The sequence below is a fragment of the Phragmites australis genome, chromosome 12, assembly GCF_958298935.1.
Source record: "Phragmites australis chromosome 12, lpPhrAust1.1, whole genome shotgun sequence".
NCBI classification, from domain to species: Eukaryota; Viridiplantae; Streptophyta; class Magnoliopsida; order Poales; family Poaceae; genus Phragmites; species Phragmites australis.
In genome coordinates, this window is record NC_084932.1 from 14,652,656 (window position 1) to 14,675,629 (window position 22,974).

Consider the following 22,974-nt stretch of genomic DNA (forward strand, 5'->3'; position numbering starts at 1 on the left):
TTTACTTTGCAATTCTCTTAAGTAGTAGAATTGACACACTAGATAAGCCTAGAGCATATTTAGATATAAATTGAGGTAGACTTATCTTGTGAAAGTTTTGGAGCCAATAGTTTTAAGTGTCCTAATTCACTCCTCTCTCTTAGGACGTCCTTGATTCCCTTCAGTGGGTAATAGCTTTCCTAGGAGTTACTAGAGGACATATATCGGGACTGTCGGAGTTAGATTCGCTTGAATCATTCATGGCTATGATCGTTGTGATGAGATGTGGGTTAGCACGTGGCGCGTCGAGAGACGAACGTGGGATAACCCTTATCTTATTAAACTGATCTCCCTAATGATTAATCCGAATTTAATTTGGACGAGTCCTTACATTATACGTCCCAAAACATCGACTGACTAGCAAAAAGCCAAAAACTGATCAAATTGCTAAGAATCTAGCAATTCTTTTCGAATTTTGTTTTTGCTAATTTCATTATGGCGCCTGCAAACGAGGGCAAGCAAAAGACATGTAAGACAGTAGAGGAAGATTACACATATACCAAGTTGCACTAAGGTTTGCTTGACTTCCTAAATACTGCTGCATTCACAGCCCAACATGGGAAAGGAATGGGACCACCATGTATCAATATTTGATTTAGTTTATCTATTCGATATAAAAGGGATCACCATGTACCAGTATATGATTCATTTTATCTATTCGATAGAAAAGGGATTGTATGAAATTTGTGCATGTAACAGAGAAAAGGTCCTTGACATGTGCTCCATCGCTTGACCATCTGTAGGTTGGGACATTGCACTTGAGCGTGTTCTCACATGTTATTCAACTTCATCCGCCATGCATGTTCTCACATGTTTCTCGATGTTAGCTTGTAGAGGGTATCCTGTTTGCCATTTACACCACTGTTCATCACAATTGAGGTGAAGGTTATGTATTTTCTTATGCATGTTTGTCATTCCCACTATTCAGGAAAGGAAAGGGACCACCATGTACCAATATATGATTCAGTTTATCTGTTCAATATAAAAGGGATCACCATGTACCAATAAATGATTTATTTTAACTATTTGATAGAAAAGGGATTGTATGAAATCTGTGGGTGTAACAGAGAAAAGGTCCTTGACATTTGCTCCATGGAAAAATTACCGATTTCCATTATTTATGCTGACTTCAGTTAATCTTGATGTGCATAGGTTTTATATCATATCTCTCCAATTCTTCTCTTTTGTGCACTGAAATTTCAGTCCATGGGAAAATTATTAAGATTTTTCTATGGAACAAGGTCCTAAAGACAAAAAGGTATGTATACTTAAATTACTTTATGTGCTTATTGACATGAGATACTTGGCTAACTTTTGCTATTGCTTCAAGAGAACTCCGTCATTATGTTTGTGCTCATTGCTATGCTTATTTTGTTTGCAGAACATGAGCTAGCAAGATAATTGGCCGGCGTGTGCTATTGCTTCTCGAGAACTCCCGTAATCTTATTAAAGGTATGCAAATAGCTATTATCAAATAGAACTCTTTTGTATTGAGTATGTGTGGTTTGAGTTTGCCATTTTATTCCTTATGTTTTGACCAAACAGCTCAGTGTGAAGTATATGTAGCTGTTAAAAGTTTCATTTAGATTATTATATTTACATGTGTGTGCAATATATATTAATAGTGTGTTTTTAAACTGGAAGCTGGTGTTTTGCAAGATCTCCTACTGACCAAAAAAAACTATTACAAAATCTAATCCATGGTTCTCGGTATGCTCTCTTCTTCTGTTCTTGCAAACTTGAGATACAGTTTCGATGTTTAACCTGTTTTTGCTTGATTAGTTGAAAGCATGTACATCAGTATATGCAATTGAAATGTCATATATTGAATGGAGTGGGCTTGACCATGACATCTATCTATTAATCTATAATAGTCTTTAATATTAGAATTAAAAAAATGTTTCTTTAAGTGATTGTGCTATTTAAGTTCGATTCCTTGGGTTATCAGATTGAAATTTACATTGTAGAAGATATAGTATTGCTTAACAGCTCTAAAATTTAATATTCGAATGGAATTGAGTACTACTCACTAGGCAGTAGAAATATGCATCGGCTCAATTCGTTACCCAAATTAAATCTGTTGTGAATGCACCTATTTATTGCCTCATAGTTGATCATTTTTCCCTGTCTATTATTCCATCTTGATAAATCTTCAAGTTAAAGCATATAAATTGAGATACCTGTATCAGTATTCTTTGAATTGATCATAGTGTCTGCTCGTTTGATGAGTGACTCATTTTTTTATATTTTTTAGGATTATGATTCAGATTATGTCATGTCCTTGTATGGATATAATGCACCAAAGAGATATTACAACATTATTTCCTTGCCTATCCCTAGTGGGTTATTTGTAATTGAACCATCATATTTATGTGTCATGTCCTCAGATCATGAAGATGAGGTCAACCAAAATTTTCCTTCGTCTGTATATCAATCTTAAAGTATATTGCCATCGAGTACATTGTTACAAAGTGAAGAATCTAATGTTTAGTATACAACTTACACACATCTGTTCATGTTGCATGGGTTCTTGCATTAACATTAATATCATATAACTCCATTTTAGGAAGAAAACATGCTAATGATATGACACGTTCTACTAATGTGTTAGAAGAATCAAGACAAAGTTCTTGCAGACAAACAAATGAGCAAGTTGAAGCATTGCGTACACATGATAGGACGCGCTATGCAAATATGACACCTGAACAGAGAAAAGCAAGACGAGATCGTGAAAACGCCCGTCGCGCATTGCAACGTAACAACCCAAGTCATGAATCGTCATGAATCGAGGCAAGTATTAACAATGGATAAAATTGAAGCAAGGTGCGCATGTGATAGGGTGCGGTACGCAAACATGACACTTGAGCAAAAGAAAGCAAGGAGAGATCGTGAAAACGCAAGCCGCAAGCTGCGACGCAACACCCCAATTCTGAAGACTATTACGATGGAAGACACCGTGGACAATCTAGTGGACGATCCCCTTCTTGCTAGCATATATGTCCCAATTGAATCCATAAAAAGATGGTGATTATGCTACTCTTGCTAGTGAGGATTACCCTATGGACATTCGAGCTTCTTCAGAGTAGAGTTAGGGAACCATGTCACAAGATCAAACACAATCAAAACATGATCAACAAAATGCTCATAGGCAAGCAAGACGTACACGTGATAGGGCACGCTATGCAAATATGACACCGATGCAGAGGCAAGTAAGGAGAGATCGTCAAAACAGGCAACAAGCATGTAAGGATTCCATTGCGATGATAAATTCTTTGTGGCAAGATTAATATGGAGGGGTTTGGTCGCTTTGAGAGGAGAAGATGGTGTATTATAGCTTAATCGTGTGGAAGAAGACCCCATAACTTTTTTTTATGGGAGTTGAATTTGCTACTGGTTGATTGTATAGTGTTATTTTGCGTTATCTTCATCTAGCCAATTATATTATCTCGTAAATTTTTTTTACTCATGTTGCAACTTATGAACATTTAACTAGTTAGTGGTAAAGTAGTGCGTGTTGTTAGTGGAGGGAGTAAAATTAGGCTGAAAATAAAAAAGTCACAACTAAGGTGCTTATGTGTGGGCAGTGTGGCCTGGGTCCTTTCCTCGGATCGATAGCCATCACGGTACACGAAAGACGCCCGAGGCGAAGAGGCATGTGTGGTGGACTTGGCTTTAAAATCCACAACCCCCATCGGCGGCCACAAGGGCGGGGCGCGCTATCCACAGACCCACCGCCGTTTCCCGCCTAAAGAAACCTCCATGGCCGCCGCCGCCGCCGCCGTCGCCGCCGCGTCATCCACGCTGTTGCGGGCAAGCAACTTTTCTAGATCGCGCCCCGTCCCAACAACCGCCGGCCAGTGCACTCCAAGAAGTGCAGGGAGGAGGCCGGCGCCTTCTTCTGTCTGCGTACGCACCAGGAGCGGGCGGCGAGCGGCGGCCGCCCGCGCGTCGGCTGAAGGCTCGGGGGGAGCTCCGGCTGCCCCCCTGCCGGCGGCGCTGCTGTTCGACTGCGATGGCGTGCTGGTGGACACAGAGAAGGACGGCCACCGCATCTCATTCAACGAGACCTTCGCCGAGGTTCGGTTCCTTCCATCGATGCCTCCCGCTCATTTTCATTATCTTTTTTTTTGAAGGACCTCATTTTTATTTTCTTCATGCAAATGCTCCCCGGCCGTTAATCTTTTGAGGTTCCTATGCTCTTAGTTCTTGGAATCGACAGCTTGTTGGTTCATGGATCATTCTTTTTCAAACAAATTTCTGCTGCAGTCGATCACTAATTAACTAATACACTTGGACTAATCAGTATCATTTGGTGAAATTGTTGAATGGATGGTCTTTTTAGTACTAATGTTGGACCTGAGTTCATCTGCTTTCAACAATGCCGGGTTCGGGTTGATTAGTTACCTTACCTGCTATTGTTGGATGCTGACAATCGCATTGCTATGAAGCTACTTTTGATTTTGTGCAGATCCGCCTTTACTCTAAAGTTGACTTCTAATGCAACATTCACGTTATGTAACGTCATATAAAAACTTACAGCCATTGGATTTTAACTTAGTTAGAATATTAATTACACCACTTAGATCATAACAATGGTGGGGTTTGTAAAATAGTAATTAGCCCCCTAAGAGGCTTTTGGATTAGATATCTTTTGGTGAAATGGTTGGGGTTTGTAAAATTTCAAGTGTGCTTTTACGAATGTACATACTCAAATTAAAAGACAGCTTCTGATTGCATCATCTCGAAACTATAAATACCCCACAAGTTTGATAGGCAGTTAAACATCACTAAATGTTTGTTTATACTACAACTTTGGAATACACTTAGATTCTTAGGATTGTGCACGGTAAATGAAGTTACTAAATGAGAACCATTTGGGTAAAAAGTTGTTCAAATATTGCTCAAGTAATGCTGTTCTTTGATATAGAAAAAAGGAATATATGATCACCAAAAGAACTTAAATTAGAACTGATAAACTGGTGCATTCTTGAACATGCTGGGTTCAGCTTGGATCATGGTTATGCTTTGGCTTTGCATTGGTATGGTGCCTATTAGATCCAAACTGACCTACCAGAATTTTCAGGAATAAATCGAAATCATCTGACTACTTGTAAAGGTGTTTCACATGATCATTTGAATATTTGAAAAAAATTCTAAGGCACGTTCTGAATGATCAATAAATCTAAGAAATGCCATCGTAAGAAACTAAACCTACCAATTGTTCATTTCTGTTAAAGTTTTCCTAATCAATAGGTTGTTGATATTTACAGAGGGAATTAAGTGTGAGCTGGGATGTTGAACTATATGGAGAATTGCTCAAGATAGGTGGTGGAAAGGAAAGGTCAATCAATTATTTACTCTTCTCTAATTATGATAATTCATTTGCCTTTTGAAATTTATCTTCATTAGTATTTTTAAAAACATTATATTGAATGACTGATTACTTACATTAAGAAATTAAGGAGATACACTTTACTTTCCTGTGGAATTTGTTATTTCTGCCCATCTAGGTGATCTCCTATAGGAAGTATGATCTGGTTATCAGATGCATTTGTAAGAAAATAACAATGTAACATCGTTATTGCAAAATTTCATTCTATAATCACTACGCTAACTTTTAAATGGAAAAATCATAAACCTAAACTCTTGCATGAGACACACATCCAAATGCAAATTTTCGCGAACACGTTAATTTCTCTGGTTTTAGTTTTGTAAGGTAGATGTGTATGGTTTACATAATTGTTCATGTAATGAATTTATCATTTTATTCAAATTTGTTTACTTGTATATTGACCGGCGGGCAGCAAAAGATTACAATATGTTTTACTGGCATGTAGTAAGAGTATTGGAAGGTAGTATGTCAGTTATTATTCTATGGTTTAAAAAATTTGTGATCATTTTCCATCTCCGGTGAAAATTTAATGAAATACTGAGCCAAGGACTATTCAGATAATGTGTTTGTTTTGAACTAAAAAGAGGTGAATGTAGACGATTGATTATTGAAATATTAGGAGGTGTATCCACAAAAAGGTGCTCATCATACATCCAAAATTTTCCATCACACAAAAAAATTTAAACTTCTAAGTTCGCAATCACTATAGTAGTATCAACATATTTAAAGGATTAAATACAAACATGTATCATCAATCTGCATTTGAGATTAAATGTATAGTGTTCCGTTAAAAAGAAAAACTATAGTTGAAAATGGTAAACATCCAAATAGGATGTTGGAAATTGGTTGGGAAATGGCAATAAACAATTATTACTGTTTCAAGGATTGCTAGAATTTAAATATTTCCAATAAAAGAATAACAGTATTTTAATTCAACTGTAGTGTGACCTTTTCAAATTTTAAATACTTATTTTCAGGATGACGGCTTACTTCAACAAGACAGGATGGCCAGCTAAAGCACCAAAGACTGATGCGGAACGAAAGGAGTTTATCGCTTCTCTCCACAAGATGAAAACAGAACTATTCATGGCCCTAATTGAGAAGAAGTTGCTTCCTCTCCGTCCAGGTGTTCAAAGGTCATAAATTTCCAAGAATTTGATGACTTTAGCACTTAACTGCAGTTTAAATGAACCTGTAAGTTGCGACATTCAGAAATATCCTCCCTTCCTGCTTTAACAGAAGTGTTTTGAAGTGCCTCCTTGCAACATTATAAAAAAATTCACACAAAATACGTTTATGTTTCTTGTAAACCGTGGAATTGATAGTATACTTCAACATCTCACCTCCGTTTCTCAAAACAGTTTTCCTTGTTCATTTCAGGTAACAGTAAGAGTGGTTCTTATTTTGTATACAATTGTGTGTATATATAGTTCTAGCAGAAGGAAAATAAAAGGTGCAAACAAGTTATGGTGTAATCAAGACAATTATACTTTTGGAAAACTAAATATATCTACCTAACATGATATACAATTTAATTACATTTTGCAAATATAGAGGGAAAAGGATAAGAAATGAGGCAAAACTGTTTTGCATCACTGAAATTGTGTACTTAGCACTTCATGCTTTTTTGTTGTAGTCCATAGTACATGCATTAGACAGACATGCCAATGGAATCCATATGTGAATCAACTAGCTTCACGAAAAGAAAAAGTAATGCAGCTACATTAGATGATTACTTCCTAGATTAATTTTCAACTTTACAGGTTAATCGATGAAGCTTTAGGAAACGGAGTTAAAGTTGCAGTGTGCAGTACGTCAAATGAGAAAGCTGTAAGTAACCCAGCATTTCCTACCTTGAAATGCTTGTATGGGAGATTTGTAGGTTAGGAGTTACAACAGATATCTACCACATCTGGGAGAATATTTTCTTTCAACTTTTACCAAGATATGGACAAATATTCCACCCTCCTGCAAAAATTATTGGTTGGTGAAATGTTTGAAATACTGAGAAATTCAGGTGATCAGTTAGTAGGACATCTAACTAAGTAACAAAATTCTAACACTAATTCCTGATGAACGAAAAGCATTGACATTTAGTTTAGGTTTTCAAATCAGTACCTTTTAGCCCAGCTCTTTCACCCTTTTTTTTACATTAGATCTGTAAAACTTCGATGTATCATCCTTATGCAGCAAAAGCCTTATTCCAATCTGCTGGATCAAGTAAAACGTTTGCTTTCATTGTTTTGTTTCTCGTGCTTTTACTTTAATGTTTGGTTCTTTTCCTGCAATACAAAATATTTCGTTGGGACTTTTGTTTTACTTCAAGATTAGAAATTGGAGTCTTTTCCCTGCTATACAAAATATTTCGTTGGACTTTTGTTTTACTTAAAGATTAGAAATTTGAGAGAAATAAATATGTCTCTTTGCTAGATCACTCTAATGTAAATTTAGGAGCATAATAAGCTGTCACTACCAGATCTACTGTTGTCCTGTTGCTGAAGGTCGCCAAACAAACTAAACTGCTTCGAGCCCTTCTTTCACATTCTCCTAACACCCAGACTGAGGAAATGTGCCAAAAATTACTGATAGAATTAAGAAATGTATTTCATGAGCTTATAAGCAGAGCATCTTGAAATTGTTTTTACTGGTTGCAGGTTTCAGCAATAGTGTCATGCTTATTGGGGCCTGATAGAGCAGAAAAGATTACTATATTTGCTGGAGATGTGGTTCCTCACAAAAAACCTGATCCAGTAAGTTGATTTCACAATTTGGTAAACACAAATTCATCTTTCATTATTGAGTTATTTACTTCAAGAAATATTTTACAAAATGTAGACTTTGATAACATGTTGTGACATGGGGCCTGTTGCCAATTTTTTTCAGAATCTGTAGTTTTCTGTTCACCTTGTACTATACAGGCACCATAATTTACTTGGCGAATAGTTCTGTTATTTCTACACATTGCTTGGTTCGTCCTTTTGGATTGTTCCATCCATCAGTATAAGTTCTCATCTATTAGAGATGGCACTATTATGTCTTAATACAGAGTTCATGAAGCAAGGCATCTTATAAATGGTTGACCTAAAAAGCTTTGCCTAACTATTTAATCCCCCCCCCCCCCAACTATTTAACTGTGTCCTGAAAGCAACTCTATCTGTTCCAGTTTTTTCTGATTTAGGTCTATATTTTATTTGACCACACAATTGCCTATGAAGGATGATATGCAACGACATTTTTTCCATGGAAACTGAATAATATTTATTTGTAGCAGTAAATTTCTTGTTTAGCACTTCATTGATATTATTTGGTGCCTTACTTTTTCCAAATTATCTGGAAGGAAAACAGTTCAATCTTGACAGCACTTAAAATTGAAGCATAACAACTGAAACTTTAAATCGAGATATGGACTGGCAAAGAACACTGGTGCATGTCATTTTACTAATATTTACTCTTCCTCTTCCAGCAGTCATTTTTCTGACTTGTAATTTGTGTAGAACAAGGGTCCAAAAATTCATTATATTATAGAGATTATGTGTTTTTTGGGGATCTTTGCAGGCAATCTACATATTAGCAGCAACTACACTTGGAGTTGATCCATCTAGGTACTGAAAAGAAATGTTTGGAACATTTTTTATGTATTATTTTCACAAATATCATTGCAAAGAATGGAGTGGTAATTTTTTAGCTTTGTTGGGTCTGCTATATTTTAAATAGCTTATGATAAACTTAGTTTAGTACAATTGTGTACCACTACAAACTGCATTATTTTTTGTCAACATACTGCCATATTTTTTAGGCAAAAATGCTCCAATACCACTATTATGCCGTTTTGCAAACATACCACTCCTTTCTATTGAATTTCTATTTTACCACTGCCTACTTCCATGTTAAGTCTACCATTATGCCATATGATTGAAAATCAACGGTTCAGATTGGACCTAAATCCTCTCACTGTTATCTCTCTTCATCTCCTTCCACGTGTCCAGTACGGTGCCAATGCTCCTCCCCGATCTCCAATGTTGTCGCCTCTCCCCAGCTTCATTGCCCCAGTCCACTGTGCAGCTCTGCCTCGATCTGACATGGTGCCGCACGGATCTGCAAGCTCGTTGCTTGCCATCCTTAATCGGCCTGCCCCACGAAGAAGATGCCACCTCCCTACTCGTGTCGAGCTCGCTCGGCGGGGTCCCGCCGCTGGGCCCAATAGAGGAAGAGCGATGCCTGCCTGCAAACCTCATCACCGCGAGGTCGAATCTGATGGCGGTGAGCTTGTGTAACGCCGATGAGGGCACAAGGTCGTGCTCCCTCTTTTGTTCCCCGACAAGGCTTCACTGTGCTCACCAACAAGGTTGTGCATCAGATCCGGTCTAGGGTGATGCAAATCGGATGGGGCCGGTGTGAATCAGATGACGCGCGGTGAATCGAACGGCGACAGGTCGTTCTGTACAGGCGGCCCATTCAATTCGCCGGGTTGCTTTTGCCTGTGCCTGCGAGCCGAACCTCCCCTCGTTTTAGAGCCAATTCTACTGGTCAAAGAAGAAGGCAGAGAAGCTAGCAGCGCCGGAGTGAAGGTATGGGAGGGCAACTGGTTTGACAGCGCCGAGTTTTGGATGGTGTGGTATAACAAAGCAAACACAGGAACTATGCAGTGCTAAAATAGTAATCCAGGGGAGAAGAGTGGTATGCTTGCAAACTGGTTTAGAAATAATAGAATGTATGCAATCTTGCCTATTTTTTAAATGTATCCTACCTATTGTTGCACTGTACTATGATTAATTAATGTTAGGACGTTTCCATAGTTCCAAATCTATAATTTTGTCAACATATGTTGTATCTTTTTTAATACATATCATTTGATATCTTTTTGCTAATCATTCTTCTTCCGAATGCAGCTGTGTTGTTGTTGAAGACAGTACTATAGGGCTTGCAGCGGCGAAAGCTGCCGGCATGAAGTGTATTGTAACAAAAAGCGGGTACCAAATTTTCTTCTCGGAAACACTTTAATAGACGCATGTTATTACTTTACAACAATTGGTAGTCATTTCATAATTGGTGCTTAACAGTACGAAAGGAAAATTTAACTATAACATGAGATGAAATACCAAATTTGCATAGCTTTGTGTAGTATCCGTGGTATGTTCTAATTAGAGTTGCAATTGATAATTTTTTTCTTGCTCTGAATGTGTTGCACGAGTGTATCTAATCTGGCATATGTAAACATCCTTCTGCTTGACATTTGCATAAATGTTATGCCAGGTCAATTTATTTTCTCAACTTTTAATTTTTTATATTTATCCCAAGTTATCATTTTCTTTTACTTCTGTGCTGCGTTCTTTTTAGTAGAGAATAAACGCATCACATTGACTATTCAGATTACAAGTATGGACCTTGTTTTCTAATTAACCAGATGTACCATAAATACTCTTTTCAGCTACACTGCAGAAGAGGACTTCGCGACGGCAGACGCAGTGTTCGATTGCATTGGTGACCCGCCAGAAGTGCGCTTCGATTTGGATTTCTGCGCGAACCTGCTCCAGAAACAATACGTAAACTAAAAAACAAGGACACACTCGAGTAATAAATATTATTTGTAAAGGAATTCAAATATAAAAGGAACAACAATGTGTTATAAATGTATTTGTTCTTTTGACCAGTCGCAAAAAGTTTGTAATTGTTCTGTCCAAAAAAAATGTTCGTAATTGTTCATCGTTGTTTTTACTACCTACCAAAGTGTTAAGTTGCATGTTCTGTCCAGTCTCGAACTTAATCCTCGCTGCTCTTATTTGGATAATGGATCAGCTACTGAGGGCTTGTTTGGTTGAGTGCCCTTGCCTACCCTATCAAAAATAGGTCATTCCTAAAAAATTGGACACTGTTTGGCTAGGTACGGTTGATTGCAATGAATTTTCTTTTAAACTGTGAAATTTCAAATGACCATATCTCCTTAATCTGGTATCAGATTTATAATTTGTTGTAACCATTATATTCCTCGTTGTCAGCATGTCTGGCACAGCACAGTAGCATCTCCACTATTGTACACATGCACCATTGTCTATTATTGAGGATTAATCTCTGATAATATATTTGGGGTGTATTGGACGATGGGTTTGCGATCAACGTTTTCGGTGACTGTTGCTGTGTCTTGGAAGAACTCAAGAATACTAGGGTTTATCTAGGTTCAGATCTCTTTTGAGATAATAACCTTACGTTCCGTGTATTTTTTTTATGAGTTGGATAAACTTAGCTAGAGTCTCTCCTTTACAAGCCCAGTCCTCCTTTTTATATAGTAGAAGCCGAGGTGTAACGTGTACAAACAGGTAGACTGTGCCACATACGGTGATTGCTCTATACCTGACAACACAGTTACTCTTAGATCATCATTGCAGGGGGTGGGCACGCCTGGCCCGTCCTGGTCACCCTGCATGCCTTGTCCCGTCCGTCAAACACCGTCACACTCGCTGCACACTCGTCACGCTCGACTGCTAGGCCATCTCACAGCATTAAATGCTACAAGACGGGTCACACCGCCTCCACGCCGACCCACGACTTCGCCCATCAAAAGGGTGTCTGGGAAAGGAAAACACATCAGTAGATGATATTAAATGCGATTAGACTAGTTAGGTGAGTATCTGCCCGCGATCAGCCTGCTAATCGCAGGGATTCCATCTGCGACTAGGGGACTAGTCGCGCGAGCCCCGCCTGGTCGCATAAGGGCATGGTTTTGAAAATATCAACTATCAGCTGGTGTCTGCCGGTCTGGGCCCTCATGACAGGGGACTCCTTACTCTTTATAACGACAATAGCCTCCAAGCTCTATTGTGGATTGTGTGAACTGAGTGGTTCATCGTATGGTTATGAGGTTGTTGGACACCATTTGGCTGCAGACGGGCATGGTCGAATCACTTAGGCCCGTGTGAACATAAGTTCACCCAGGGAGTGGTCGTCGATGCGGCCTGCTTTATGGTCGATTCAGGAAACCCCATCCCGAGTTGAGGTTTAAACGTCCGACGAGAGAGATAAAACATGGGGGAGAGAAAAAATACGAGTGGGAGAGGATCGTGGTAGATAGAAACATAATTGCCGCCAGACCTGAGGAAATTATGGTTCCCTATGTGCACCCTTTCGAATTTCGTGGTGGCTGAACTTCGCGGCAGTTGGGATATCGTGCCGACCCTATAAATTGGAAAACCCAAGGTTCCCCATCCTTTTGTCATCTCCCGTAGCCTCCAAGCCTTCTGCACTTAGAGCCCTTCTTCTCTGTACCCGTTCTTACACCAGCCATGGTGCTGCGCACCCGCAACGAGCTAGATTTCCTCAAGTCCAAGTGCAATGTGGCGAGGCTCAAACAGATGTGTGACACCGGCCTACTTCCTCGCCGCTTGTCTTCTGAATATCGCTCCAGGGAGAGCATGCCTATTCCTCGCTAGGGGGAGGTCATCATGTTTATTTCCTTCTTCCTGGCCAGCCTCGTGCTGACCTTCTCCGAATTCTTCACCACCATCATTACCTTCTATGACATCGATCACCTCCATAACCCCAATTCCATTATCATGCTGAGCATCTTTGCTCACAAGTGTGAGAATTTCATTGGGGTCGAACCGTGTCTCGATCTCTTCTGATTTTTGTACTTAGCCTGGTCGGTGACCAAACCTGCAGCAAGGAGCTACGCGTTCCATCTCCGTGATGGCATCGTGGATTCCTACCTCGAGATGGGCCTCAAATCATCATGGTCAGGCTGGAGGGAGGATTGGTTTACCTATCGGTAGACAACACCTTGGACAACTTGCGCATGCTGAGCGCACCGGCGCTGGTCACTGAAAATTGAGGGAGTGCCCCAAAGACAACTCCGGAGCTGCTAACCATCGCCCCTCGGGTCAAGCGGCTTAGGGAAGCCAGGTTGACGGGATCGGACGTCATTCGTTATTCTGGTTGTGCCTCTTGCGGAGGAGGGCTCATCTAGCATTCCTGTACACTAGGAGTGATGATGACACCCAGAAGAGCTCCATAGTAACATAGCAGCTATTTCTTTGGTATTTTTTCCTTTTCTTTTGCTAGGCACATGACCCTTTGCATGCTCCTACTGTCCAGGTCTCACCGATGAGGCCATCGGTCCGAATCTTAATGTCGACTGCCCATAGAAAAGATGGACCTTCGCACGATGCTCCTTCGCTATGTGACCTTCCTTCGCGAGAGAAGACTCGGCTCAGGCTGGTAAGTTCAGTCTCTCCCTACAATCATCGCCCTAAATCCTTGTCTTGGGAAAAGGGATTTGTGACTTGGGCCACTGTAGGGTCTTCCTGAGGTCGATGTCCTATGTCTGATAGTAGACGAGGTCATAGAGGTCATTCGAGACATCAATCCGATCACCCAAACGACCACCCCATCGCCCAGCACCACCCCGACTGGCTGCTAGACCAATCCTACCCTGACCAGACTCGCTCTAACCAGGCCAGCACCGACCAGACATGCTCTAACCAGACTAGGGTTTATTAGGCTGCTGCTGGCCAAGGTCCTACACCAGTGGGGAAGAGAGCGGCGGAGGACTTGGTGTCACGTTTCAAGCCCATAATCATGTCAATAAGCATAATCATGCAGCATAAGCATCATGTTTAATTTTTTAGCATTGGAGTGCTTGCTAAATTCTAATGAAGACTTAACTTTGCGTTGAGTTATGAAAATACATGACGTTAGAGTTTTTCGTTTAGTTTAAGTCTCGCCTAGGCTTTTAGGGTGAATCCAATTTAAATTGGGTTCACCTTGTTTTATTATCGCTGCACAATAATTCTTAGAATTTTGGAGCACTAGAGCACCCTCTCTTGGGCTAATAAAAGAGAGAAGGATTTTGAGGAGAGATAGAAATGTTTTCAGCTGAAATTGTTTGCCCTCTAGCATGTGGGCCCACATGGCCAGCCCACACCCTCTCCTCTCTTGGGCTGCAGCAGCCACACCCCTCTCCCTCACTCTCTCTCACTCTCTCATGTGCTCTCCCTCACTCCAACCGTGCAGCCCAAAGAGAGCAAGAGTAGCAGCTCTCTCCTCCCTCAAGCTCCTCCATTCTCCCCCAAACCCCACCTCAAGGAGCAAGAAGCAAGGTAAGCATGTGTTGCCATGGCGTTCCCTAGCTCTTTAGCTTCTGTCACACCCCAAAATTCCTATTTTGGGTTGTGAGCATTTTAAAACAATAAAATAGCATTTTTCCTGGAATTTGAAAGCTTTTCCAAAAGTTTGTTTAGAGTTTAAAAAGAATTTGTTTTGTGTGATGAAAAATATATTTATAAAATATTAGAATAGGTTAAGGAATTTCAAGGTTGGACAAATCCTTGTTCCATTTTTCCTATATTATCTAAAAATCCTTCGTGGACAATCTCATCTCACGTCCTTTTGATCCAAACCAACGTGCACCGCCTTTCCTCAATGTATTTCTCTCTAGCCCGTGACTCCAAACTAGCAGCATGCCATCAACCATGCATCACGTTGGATTACTAGCGGGACGACCACACCACACCGGAGCGCCGCTGCCGCCGATAATTTTCCACCGCCCAACCTCGCTGCACAAGGCCGCACGGTTGCCCATCTCCATGGCACTTGCCCTCCCCTCTCCTCCATCATTTCTTCATCAATCCCCTCTTTATTACCCTCAATTCAAGATAAAAAAAATTGTTGCTCTAAATGTCTCTAATGGCCATGATAGCAATTGAAGCCGGCTGCTAGTTACTTCTCGTCGCCAGCCTTGTCTTCTCACGAAGTTTCGGAGTTCAAGACAGCTACAAATGTAAATCTTGACAATACCAAAATTCTAGGTCTCGTTGATAGCTTCGATTTGCACCTATGGAAGTCTCCATTTAGATAATGGAGCTAGGAGTTATAGCTCCTAAAATCAGTGCTGCACAGATTGGGCTGAATTCAAACAGTTTATCTTGTGATGAAGTTTTGGAAATCAAGATGGCGTTTCCAGAAATTCCAATGAATACCAAAGTTGTATATCTTTTCGAGTACTACAAGATAGAGTCTGAAAACGTCCAATTTGGAGTTATGATAACCGGATATGGAATATCTGGTGAGTTTGGTAGTCGGATGGGATCCGTTGAGCTGTTCTTCTTGTTTAGTTGTGTCCTCACACTTAGTAAATATGATGCCTGTTGTTAGAGCCATATGTTAAGGTTGCTTAGTGCAGTTAACCAATATCTAACCATTTCTTGACTTAAGCCCTCATGTCATACATTCCTACACTTGCGGAGTACGATATTTCCTCACTTGCTGTTTCCAATAATAAATACTGCTCAGTGGGAGAAGTCTATATGGTGATCAAGGAAGCTGAAGGCTATATGAAGACGGAGCGTCCTGGGTCACGTTGCCCCCAATCGATTGCTTGTGGTGTGCCCAGAAGATCCATAGGAGTCCTCTTGTGTTCTTCCGCTGCTGTCTTGTAAACTCTGGTATTTATTTTAATAAAGTTGTTTTGTTCGATATAGAACTGTAATCACTTACATATCACCGTATGTATGATGAAACTGATCTTGACATACATGTGGATTGCACATGGTTATTCTTTTGAAAAATCAGGTGTGACAAGTGGTATCAGAGCTATATGTTAACTGTAGGAATGTGACCCTAGTTAGAATGGATGTATGAAACCCCCGCTGCTGAAAATGAAGGTTCGTCGTTGAAGATGAAGATTCACCGCTGAAGATGAAGGTTTGATGCTGAAGATTCTCCTTAACGATTAATATACTCCACTCACTTATGTCTTCTTTTGATTAGTAGTGAACATCCATCCTTGTGAGCAATGCAATAGTAAACGTTGAGTGGTGTTTTCTTCAAATAACAAAAATAATTTTTTTAAGGGGGGTAGCTGATCGCAAGACAAACCCTAAGGCCCCATGCTCTTCCTTCTAATCCCTCTCTAGTCCACCCAAATCTTGGGACGAGATTTCTTTTAAGGGGGGTAGTTTGTCACACCCCAAAATTCCTATTTTGGGTTGTGAGCATTTTAAAACAATAAAATAACATTTTTCCTGGAATTTGAAAGCTTTTCCAAAATTTTGTTTAGAGTTTAAAAAGAATTTGTTTTGTGTGATGAAAAATGTATTTATAAAATATTAGAATAGGTTAAGGAATTTCAAGGTTGGACAAATCCTTGTTCTATTTTCCCCATATTATCCAAAAATCCTTCGTGGACAATCCCATCTCACGTCCTTTTGATCCAAACCAACGTGCACTGTCTTTCCTCAATGTATTTCTCTCTAGCCCATGACTCCAAACAAGCAGCATGCCATCAACCATGCATCACGTCGGATTGCTAGTGGGACGACCACACCACACCGGAGTGCCACCGCCATTGACAATTTTCCACCGCCCAACCTCGCCGCACACGCCCGCCCGGCTGCCCATCTCCATGGCACTTGCCCTCCCCTCTCTCCCCCATATTTCTTCATCAATCCCCTCTTTATTCCCCTCAATTCAAGATAAAAAAACTGTTGCTCTAAATGTCTCTAATGGCCATGATGGCAATTGAAGCCGACTGCCAGTTACTTCTCGTCGCCAGCCTCGTCTTCTCATGAAGTTTCAGATTTCAAGATAGCTACAAATGTAAATCTTGACATATGTATGCCAGGATCAAGTTTCATACATGTGCTTACTTCATTAGTGTATCATCATAGTGCCAAGATTACAACGATAATTAACTATTACAAAAGGACCCAAGGGTCTAAAAGCAAACACAGCGGAACTAAAAAGAGGTCTTCAGCGCCATGTCCATCAACCCTAGACCTTTCCCCCACCGGCGACACTGAGAGCCCACCGCCGACCGACTCCTCCACGTTGAGATCCCCTGCTCTGTTCTATGATCTCTCTCTCTCTTGGTGAGAATCTCAAACAACCCCTCCAGAAATCCATTATTTCTATTTTTACTTTTCTGTTTAGGATATTTACACGTTAGCCCCTGCCTTCTATAGTTAATTCTGTTCCAGCCCTTATAATTCAAATATAATTCATCTATTCAAATCTTATTCAGCGAATTTCATTCAAATCCAAGCAGCACTCCATGAATTCATCTACTCTCGTACCCTATCCAACCATAGAGTTTTATGATGTGATGCCTCTGTTTGATGTCTTGTTGTTAGTTGTTTGTGTTTTCTCTTTTGTCGGTTGTTCCTGCGAGTAGACAACTACGCTCCGAAGCAATACAGGGATCTCCAGGAGCAAAAGTTCAAGTTTGATGAGCTACAAGGCCGAGGCTTTGAGATATGCCAAAATTGAGTTTTTGAAGATCACTGAGCAGCCGTCAGGCAAGTGTCCTTGAATATCTTGCACCTATTTTAGGATTTATATGTTAGTTGTTTATCCTTCATGCATGCTTGTCTAAATTAGAATATATGATTAGGGTTTACTACCAATTGTTTGATTATCATTGTTGCTGTTGATCGAGTCATGGGAAATAAAAGGTAGATATGCTAGTCGCTGTCATGGATGGGTTATGAGTTAAACTTGACTAATAATTATGCAATGCGAACCGGGTATGGTAATCTTTTGTAGCAACATGTTATAGGAATCCTAACAGAATGGTTGGTTTGAGGATGGTGCAAGAAGGCGTATGTGTTGTGCTACACAGTGGAAATGTGTTTGTTCCTGTGTTGGATCCTAAGGACCGGTTCTTGAAGCATGTAACCTGGCTAAACAGCGCAACCATGAGGCATATATGGGTACAACCTGGCCAATCAATTAGCCACCTCTATGGTTCTGTGAGCACCATTGGACGGTTAAGTGGCACAAGAGGAGGTTTCTGCAGTGGTAAAATCTTAGTGGGTGCTTACAGGTCAGTGGGAGCTTTGTAAAGGCCTTATAGTGATCTCTTGGTAGTACACCATAGGAAGTGTGCAAGTGCTTAATCAGCACGACAGCATGGAGATTGTCACCTGTTAATGCGAGTAATAAAATCATGACTCGTGGGTAAAGTATACAAACTTTACAGAGTATAAAACTGATCGATCAGTCGTGCTCATGGTCAAGAGCGGCTTGGACTTCTCCTTGATTAGTTGGGATCTTAGATAGTTGGTTTTGGTAGTTGGGTGGTGGTAACCCGATGAGTTGGTAGCCGGATATAGAATATCTTGAGTTTGGCGGTCGGATGGAATTCGATGAGCTGTTCCTCTTGTTTAAGTTGTGTCTTCACACTTAGTAAATAGGATGCCTATTTCTTAGAGTTATAGATTAAGGTTGCTTAGTGCAGTAAACCAGTGTCTAACCTTTTCTTGATTTAAGCCCCATGTCATGCTTTCTTACACTTACGGAGTACGATATGTACTCACACTTGCTATTTCCAATAATACATACTGATCAGTTGGAGAAGACTACGCGGAGATCAAGGAAGTTGAAGGCTACAATGAAGACGAAGTGTCCTAGGTCGCGTTGCCCCCCAGTCGATTGACTATGGTATGCCCTGAAGCTTTCGTTGGAGTTTCCACTTATTCTTCTGTTGTTGTTTAGAAACTCTGGTACTTATTTTAATAAAGTTGTTTTTATTTAATACAATATTGTTTATCACTGATGATGTCACTACATGTATGGTGAAAGTAATCCTGGCATACATGTACTTTGCATCCAATTTGGCCTTGTAAAACTGGGTGTGATAATTGTCACAACCACATTATGTAGCAGGGCGTGAGATCATAGGTAGGGGCCCACAAGAGGGCGAGCACAGACATGGACAAAAAACAAAGATGAAGAACAAAAAAGGATATACATGCATATATGTCCTTTCAAAACACCAAATGACTATGGTCCAGGGGACAACACCACACGCTCAGAGCACAAGCACACAACCCAACCGAGAGACGCCACTTCCGCTGGCCAAAGCCCACACAGGACTAGACATCTCGAGCCATGTCCACCACCACGTGCCATGCTGGCGGCTTGGCACGTAGCTGTCTCGGAGCCACGCGAGACCAATTTAAGGAACAAACCAATCTCATCTATGTGCTGAGTTCAATAATCAATCCTAATACATAGTGACTTCATAGATAAATATTATTACAATATCACACTTAATCATCATTAAACTATCTTACAAAAGTGATCTTTGAAGGCTAATATCCAATTAAAACTCTATAGCATAGCTGCATATGCCCTAATCCTTCATGACATCTCCACATGCACAATCGACGTATAATGCATCTTAGAACGATCGATCCTCAACGAACTCTTCAATCAATTCTCCAATTGAGTGTTTGGTGATAGCAAGAATGATCACATGTCGTACTCATCAAGTTGTGAGAAATAATATGTATATGAAGTTTTGATAACAATATAGCAATATGGCTCTTTTGCATAAAGCAACATTTAAGTAAAACATTTGAAAAGTAGTAATAATTAAATGAATATCTAAAATTAAACAACCACCTCGAGATCGAACCATCATGACTTAACCAACCTTCTAACATCTCAACCAAGGTTTCTACCACCCAGGTTGAACAACACCTCAATCATAGTTCTCACCACCATGATTAATCAAACCAACCAAGCCATCAAATTCTAATCATATGAGGTTTTTCTTGCCACTCATAACCTTGAGTACGACTGGTTAACCAGTTTTACACTCTGCAGAGGTCGTATACTTTACCAACAAGTCATGATCATACTCTTTTGCCGGTATCTGTAAGTACCTTACACACTTCCAAGGTGTACACTGAGTCGACCGCTTCAAAGCCTTCATAATGCCCCTCTCAGGACGTGCATACCCGCTAAGATTTCACCACCACGTGAATACACATCATCAATGGAAGTCCCCTTTTGTGCCAATGGAACACCCTAGAAGAACACCCTTCCGTTCCACATAACTGGATGATCTACACAATGCTAAGAGTATGCAAATTAATTGGCTAGGCCTGTCCTATTCTAGACTTACGGTTGTACTATTTACACGAAAAGATCACTCCACAAACTAGTCCTTAGATTTGAGAAAAACTACAAAATCCCCAATCGTACATCCTGTACCGGTCTCATTGTTGCATAGGATCATTATTAAGTTTCGCAGAGCAATTATCATGATCACCATCCCAAAGCAAAGATAAACATCAACTACCCTTCTATAACCTAAACCATACCATGGCTATAAGGATGATAAGGGAAAACTAGGGTAAAGCCTAACTCTTGGGATTCCTGACAAATTATTAGCATGCATGTTTGTAAAATAAAATATTTATAAAATTAGGATAAATATGTTCAATAACATAACTTGCCTTCACTGTACTCAATTGGGGTTTTAAATTATTGATCCTGCAATCCTTCTAGCTCCTTCGGGACGTTAGCGTCTACTCGCAACATAAGCGAAAAGGCAACACATAAACACCAAGATCTAAAAAGAATAAAATATCACACAACAAACATCATCAGACACAAGATCACATTTTTCCAGACAATCCGGCAAACGAACAAGTTACAGCCTTCGAAAGATTAAGGTAGGACCAAGAGATTATCTACAGATAAAATTATGTTGCTAGGATTTTTCTAGAATTCCTCTAGAGTCATCTATGATTTTATGGGATTTTCTAGAATTTTTTCAAATTTTCTAGCATTTATTTGAATTATAAAACAATATTAAACTATTAAATAGAATTAAATAAAACTATTAAAACATTATTAATCAATATTAAAATTATTTTTCAAATTAATCCTATTTTTAGAATTATTTTTATACTAAAAAACTATTTATTGTGTAATATATACTATTTATGACGCCATTAGAACAATTAAAAAATTAAAAGCAATTCAATTGCTAACTAGGCTTACTCACTCAATACCTATTACTGACTTGGCACAACACGTCGGACGAGTTCGCCTATGTGGCGGCCACGTGGATGTGCCGATTGAGATTATGAAATCCTGAGTGGGTTTGGCTAAAGTGGTAGGGCGATCTAATCTACACCACACACATCGAATCAGACAGCTAACATGCGATCGACTTTGGTGCCGGCGAAATAGAGGGTGACGACGACATCTCTGTGGCAACGCGTGGCCAAAGCTTCACCGAAGTTGAGCTTCCGCGGTCCAAAAACTCTAGCGAGCAGCAGAAAAGCATCAGGGAGGGACGATGAACTCACCTAGGGTACACTTCAACATCGGCGAGGTTCTGGTGAGGCTGACGACGTGCAGCTGCGGTTTTACTCTTCGGAGCTCACCAACGATGAGGCTCCTTTGGTCAATCTACCTTAGGTGTTTTGGCAAAAGGTGCGGGATGATCTAAGGAAGTTCTAGGGTGTGCTATTTATACACAGGAGGGCGTGTAGGCTTGTAATTGAATCAATTCAGGGTTAGGCGGAGTCCGATCGTCTTACGTGATATCTCAATCTCAATTCGGGATTCAAACGGGCTTCCTTAGAGACAAATCAAGCAATTTGTTTGCGGGAAGCATTAGGACTCTCTTGATCGCTTTCTAGAAGCTCCTATACACGAATTAGTCTTGGATTTGAAAGATTTTGGTCCGATCAGCGGTTTGACCTTGAGCTTGGATGGTATTTTCAACACTTCATTAAATGTGGTGGTTATATCCAAGTTTGGCTAAGTCTTGTGGTAAGAATCCAAATAGTAGCCTTATTTGATTTGCCACAACCTATGTTAAATTAGACAGCCAACGAAACAACCCCTTTTGACCACAAGTGCATGCCACAATTGCTAGCATGCGTCTATGCTTGCGGCAATCTATGGCACCCAACCAAACACGCCCGGACACTCTAAAACTAGAATCCAAACAGGTAAATTAAGTCCGCTTAGTTGGAGTCGATTACCAAAGTTTAATGTACCTGCTAACCCGCAACAGTGGCACACCCTAATATCCTTCTCACTATATATGCACTCAAGTAGAAGTGCCCTCAGTGTGCCAAAGCGACTGTGATCGATAAAGTTGAGTGACTCGTCACAAAAAAAAAAAGTGACTGGTGGATAAATTTGGCCAACATTCATTTCTTATTCTTAGATATATTCAAAAGCTAGTGCAACTTTCGAATTACACATGTTATTAGCAATTTCTTTGTTTTGTTTATCTGTTTAGACAGCTGGTGCCGCTGTCTCCATGAGAAGCTTTCAAGTGCTGTACGCGCTTGCTGGGGCTGCTGGCCGCAGCTGTGAAGCTACAGTAACATAGAATCTTAGTTGTTAGCAATTCAATTTAATTTCTTGTGTATTATATAATTCTAAACATATGTGTCATCTAGGTCTATATATATTGAAGTGTGCACTCTGATATTTAAAGCTCTAACTTCGCTCCTGGCTGGCCAGTTGCCACTGTGTCGCCGGCCATCTAGACGGTCCTGTGAACACACCCGGTAGGTACTTAACTCTCTCGCGAGGAAAAATAGTTTAGTTATAATTAACCTGATAAACCGTCACAAAACAATATTTTATCACTACTTTTCGTCACTAATGCAATTTCCAGGTGCAATATAATATTTTGCCATTGATAAACCGCATAATAGTGAGGAAAAAAAGTTTGGCCATAGTTAACCTGGTTAATAGTGAGAAAACAATAATTTGTTACTACTTTTCGCCACTGT

At 40.1% G+C, this 22,974-nt stretch overlaps 1 protein-coding gene across 1 annotated transcript; it reads left to right on the forward strand.

Moving 5' to 3' along the window:
• Positions 1-3,670: 3,670 nt before the first annotated feature.
• Positions 3,671-11,081, forward strand: LOC133886619 (CBBY-like protein). Its single transcript, XM_062326346.1, has 8 exons — positions 3,671-4,116; positions 5,310-5,380; positions 6,409-6,567; positions 7,195-7,261; positions 8,086-8,181; positions 8,987-9,033; positions 10,321-10,401; positions 10,860-11,081. Exons 1-8 carry the CDS (start codon positions 3,799-3,801, stop codon positions 10,981-10,983), a joined length of 963 nt encoding a protein of 320 aa, XP_062182330.1. The 5' UTR covers positions 3,671-3,798; the 3' UTR covers positions 10,984-11,081.
• Positions 11,082-22,974: the final 11,893 nt, after the last annotated feature.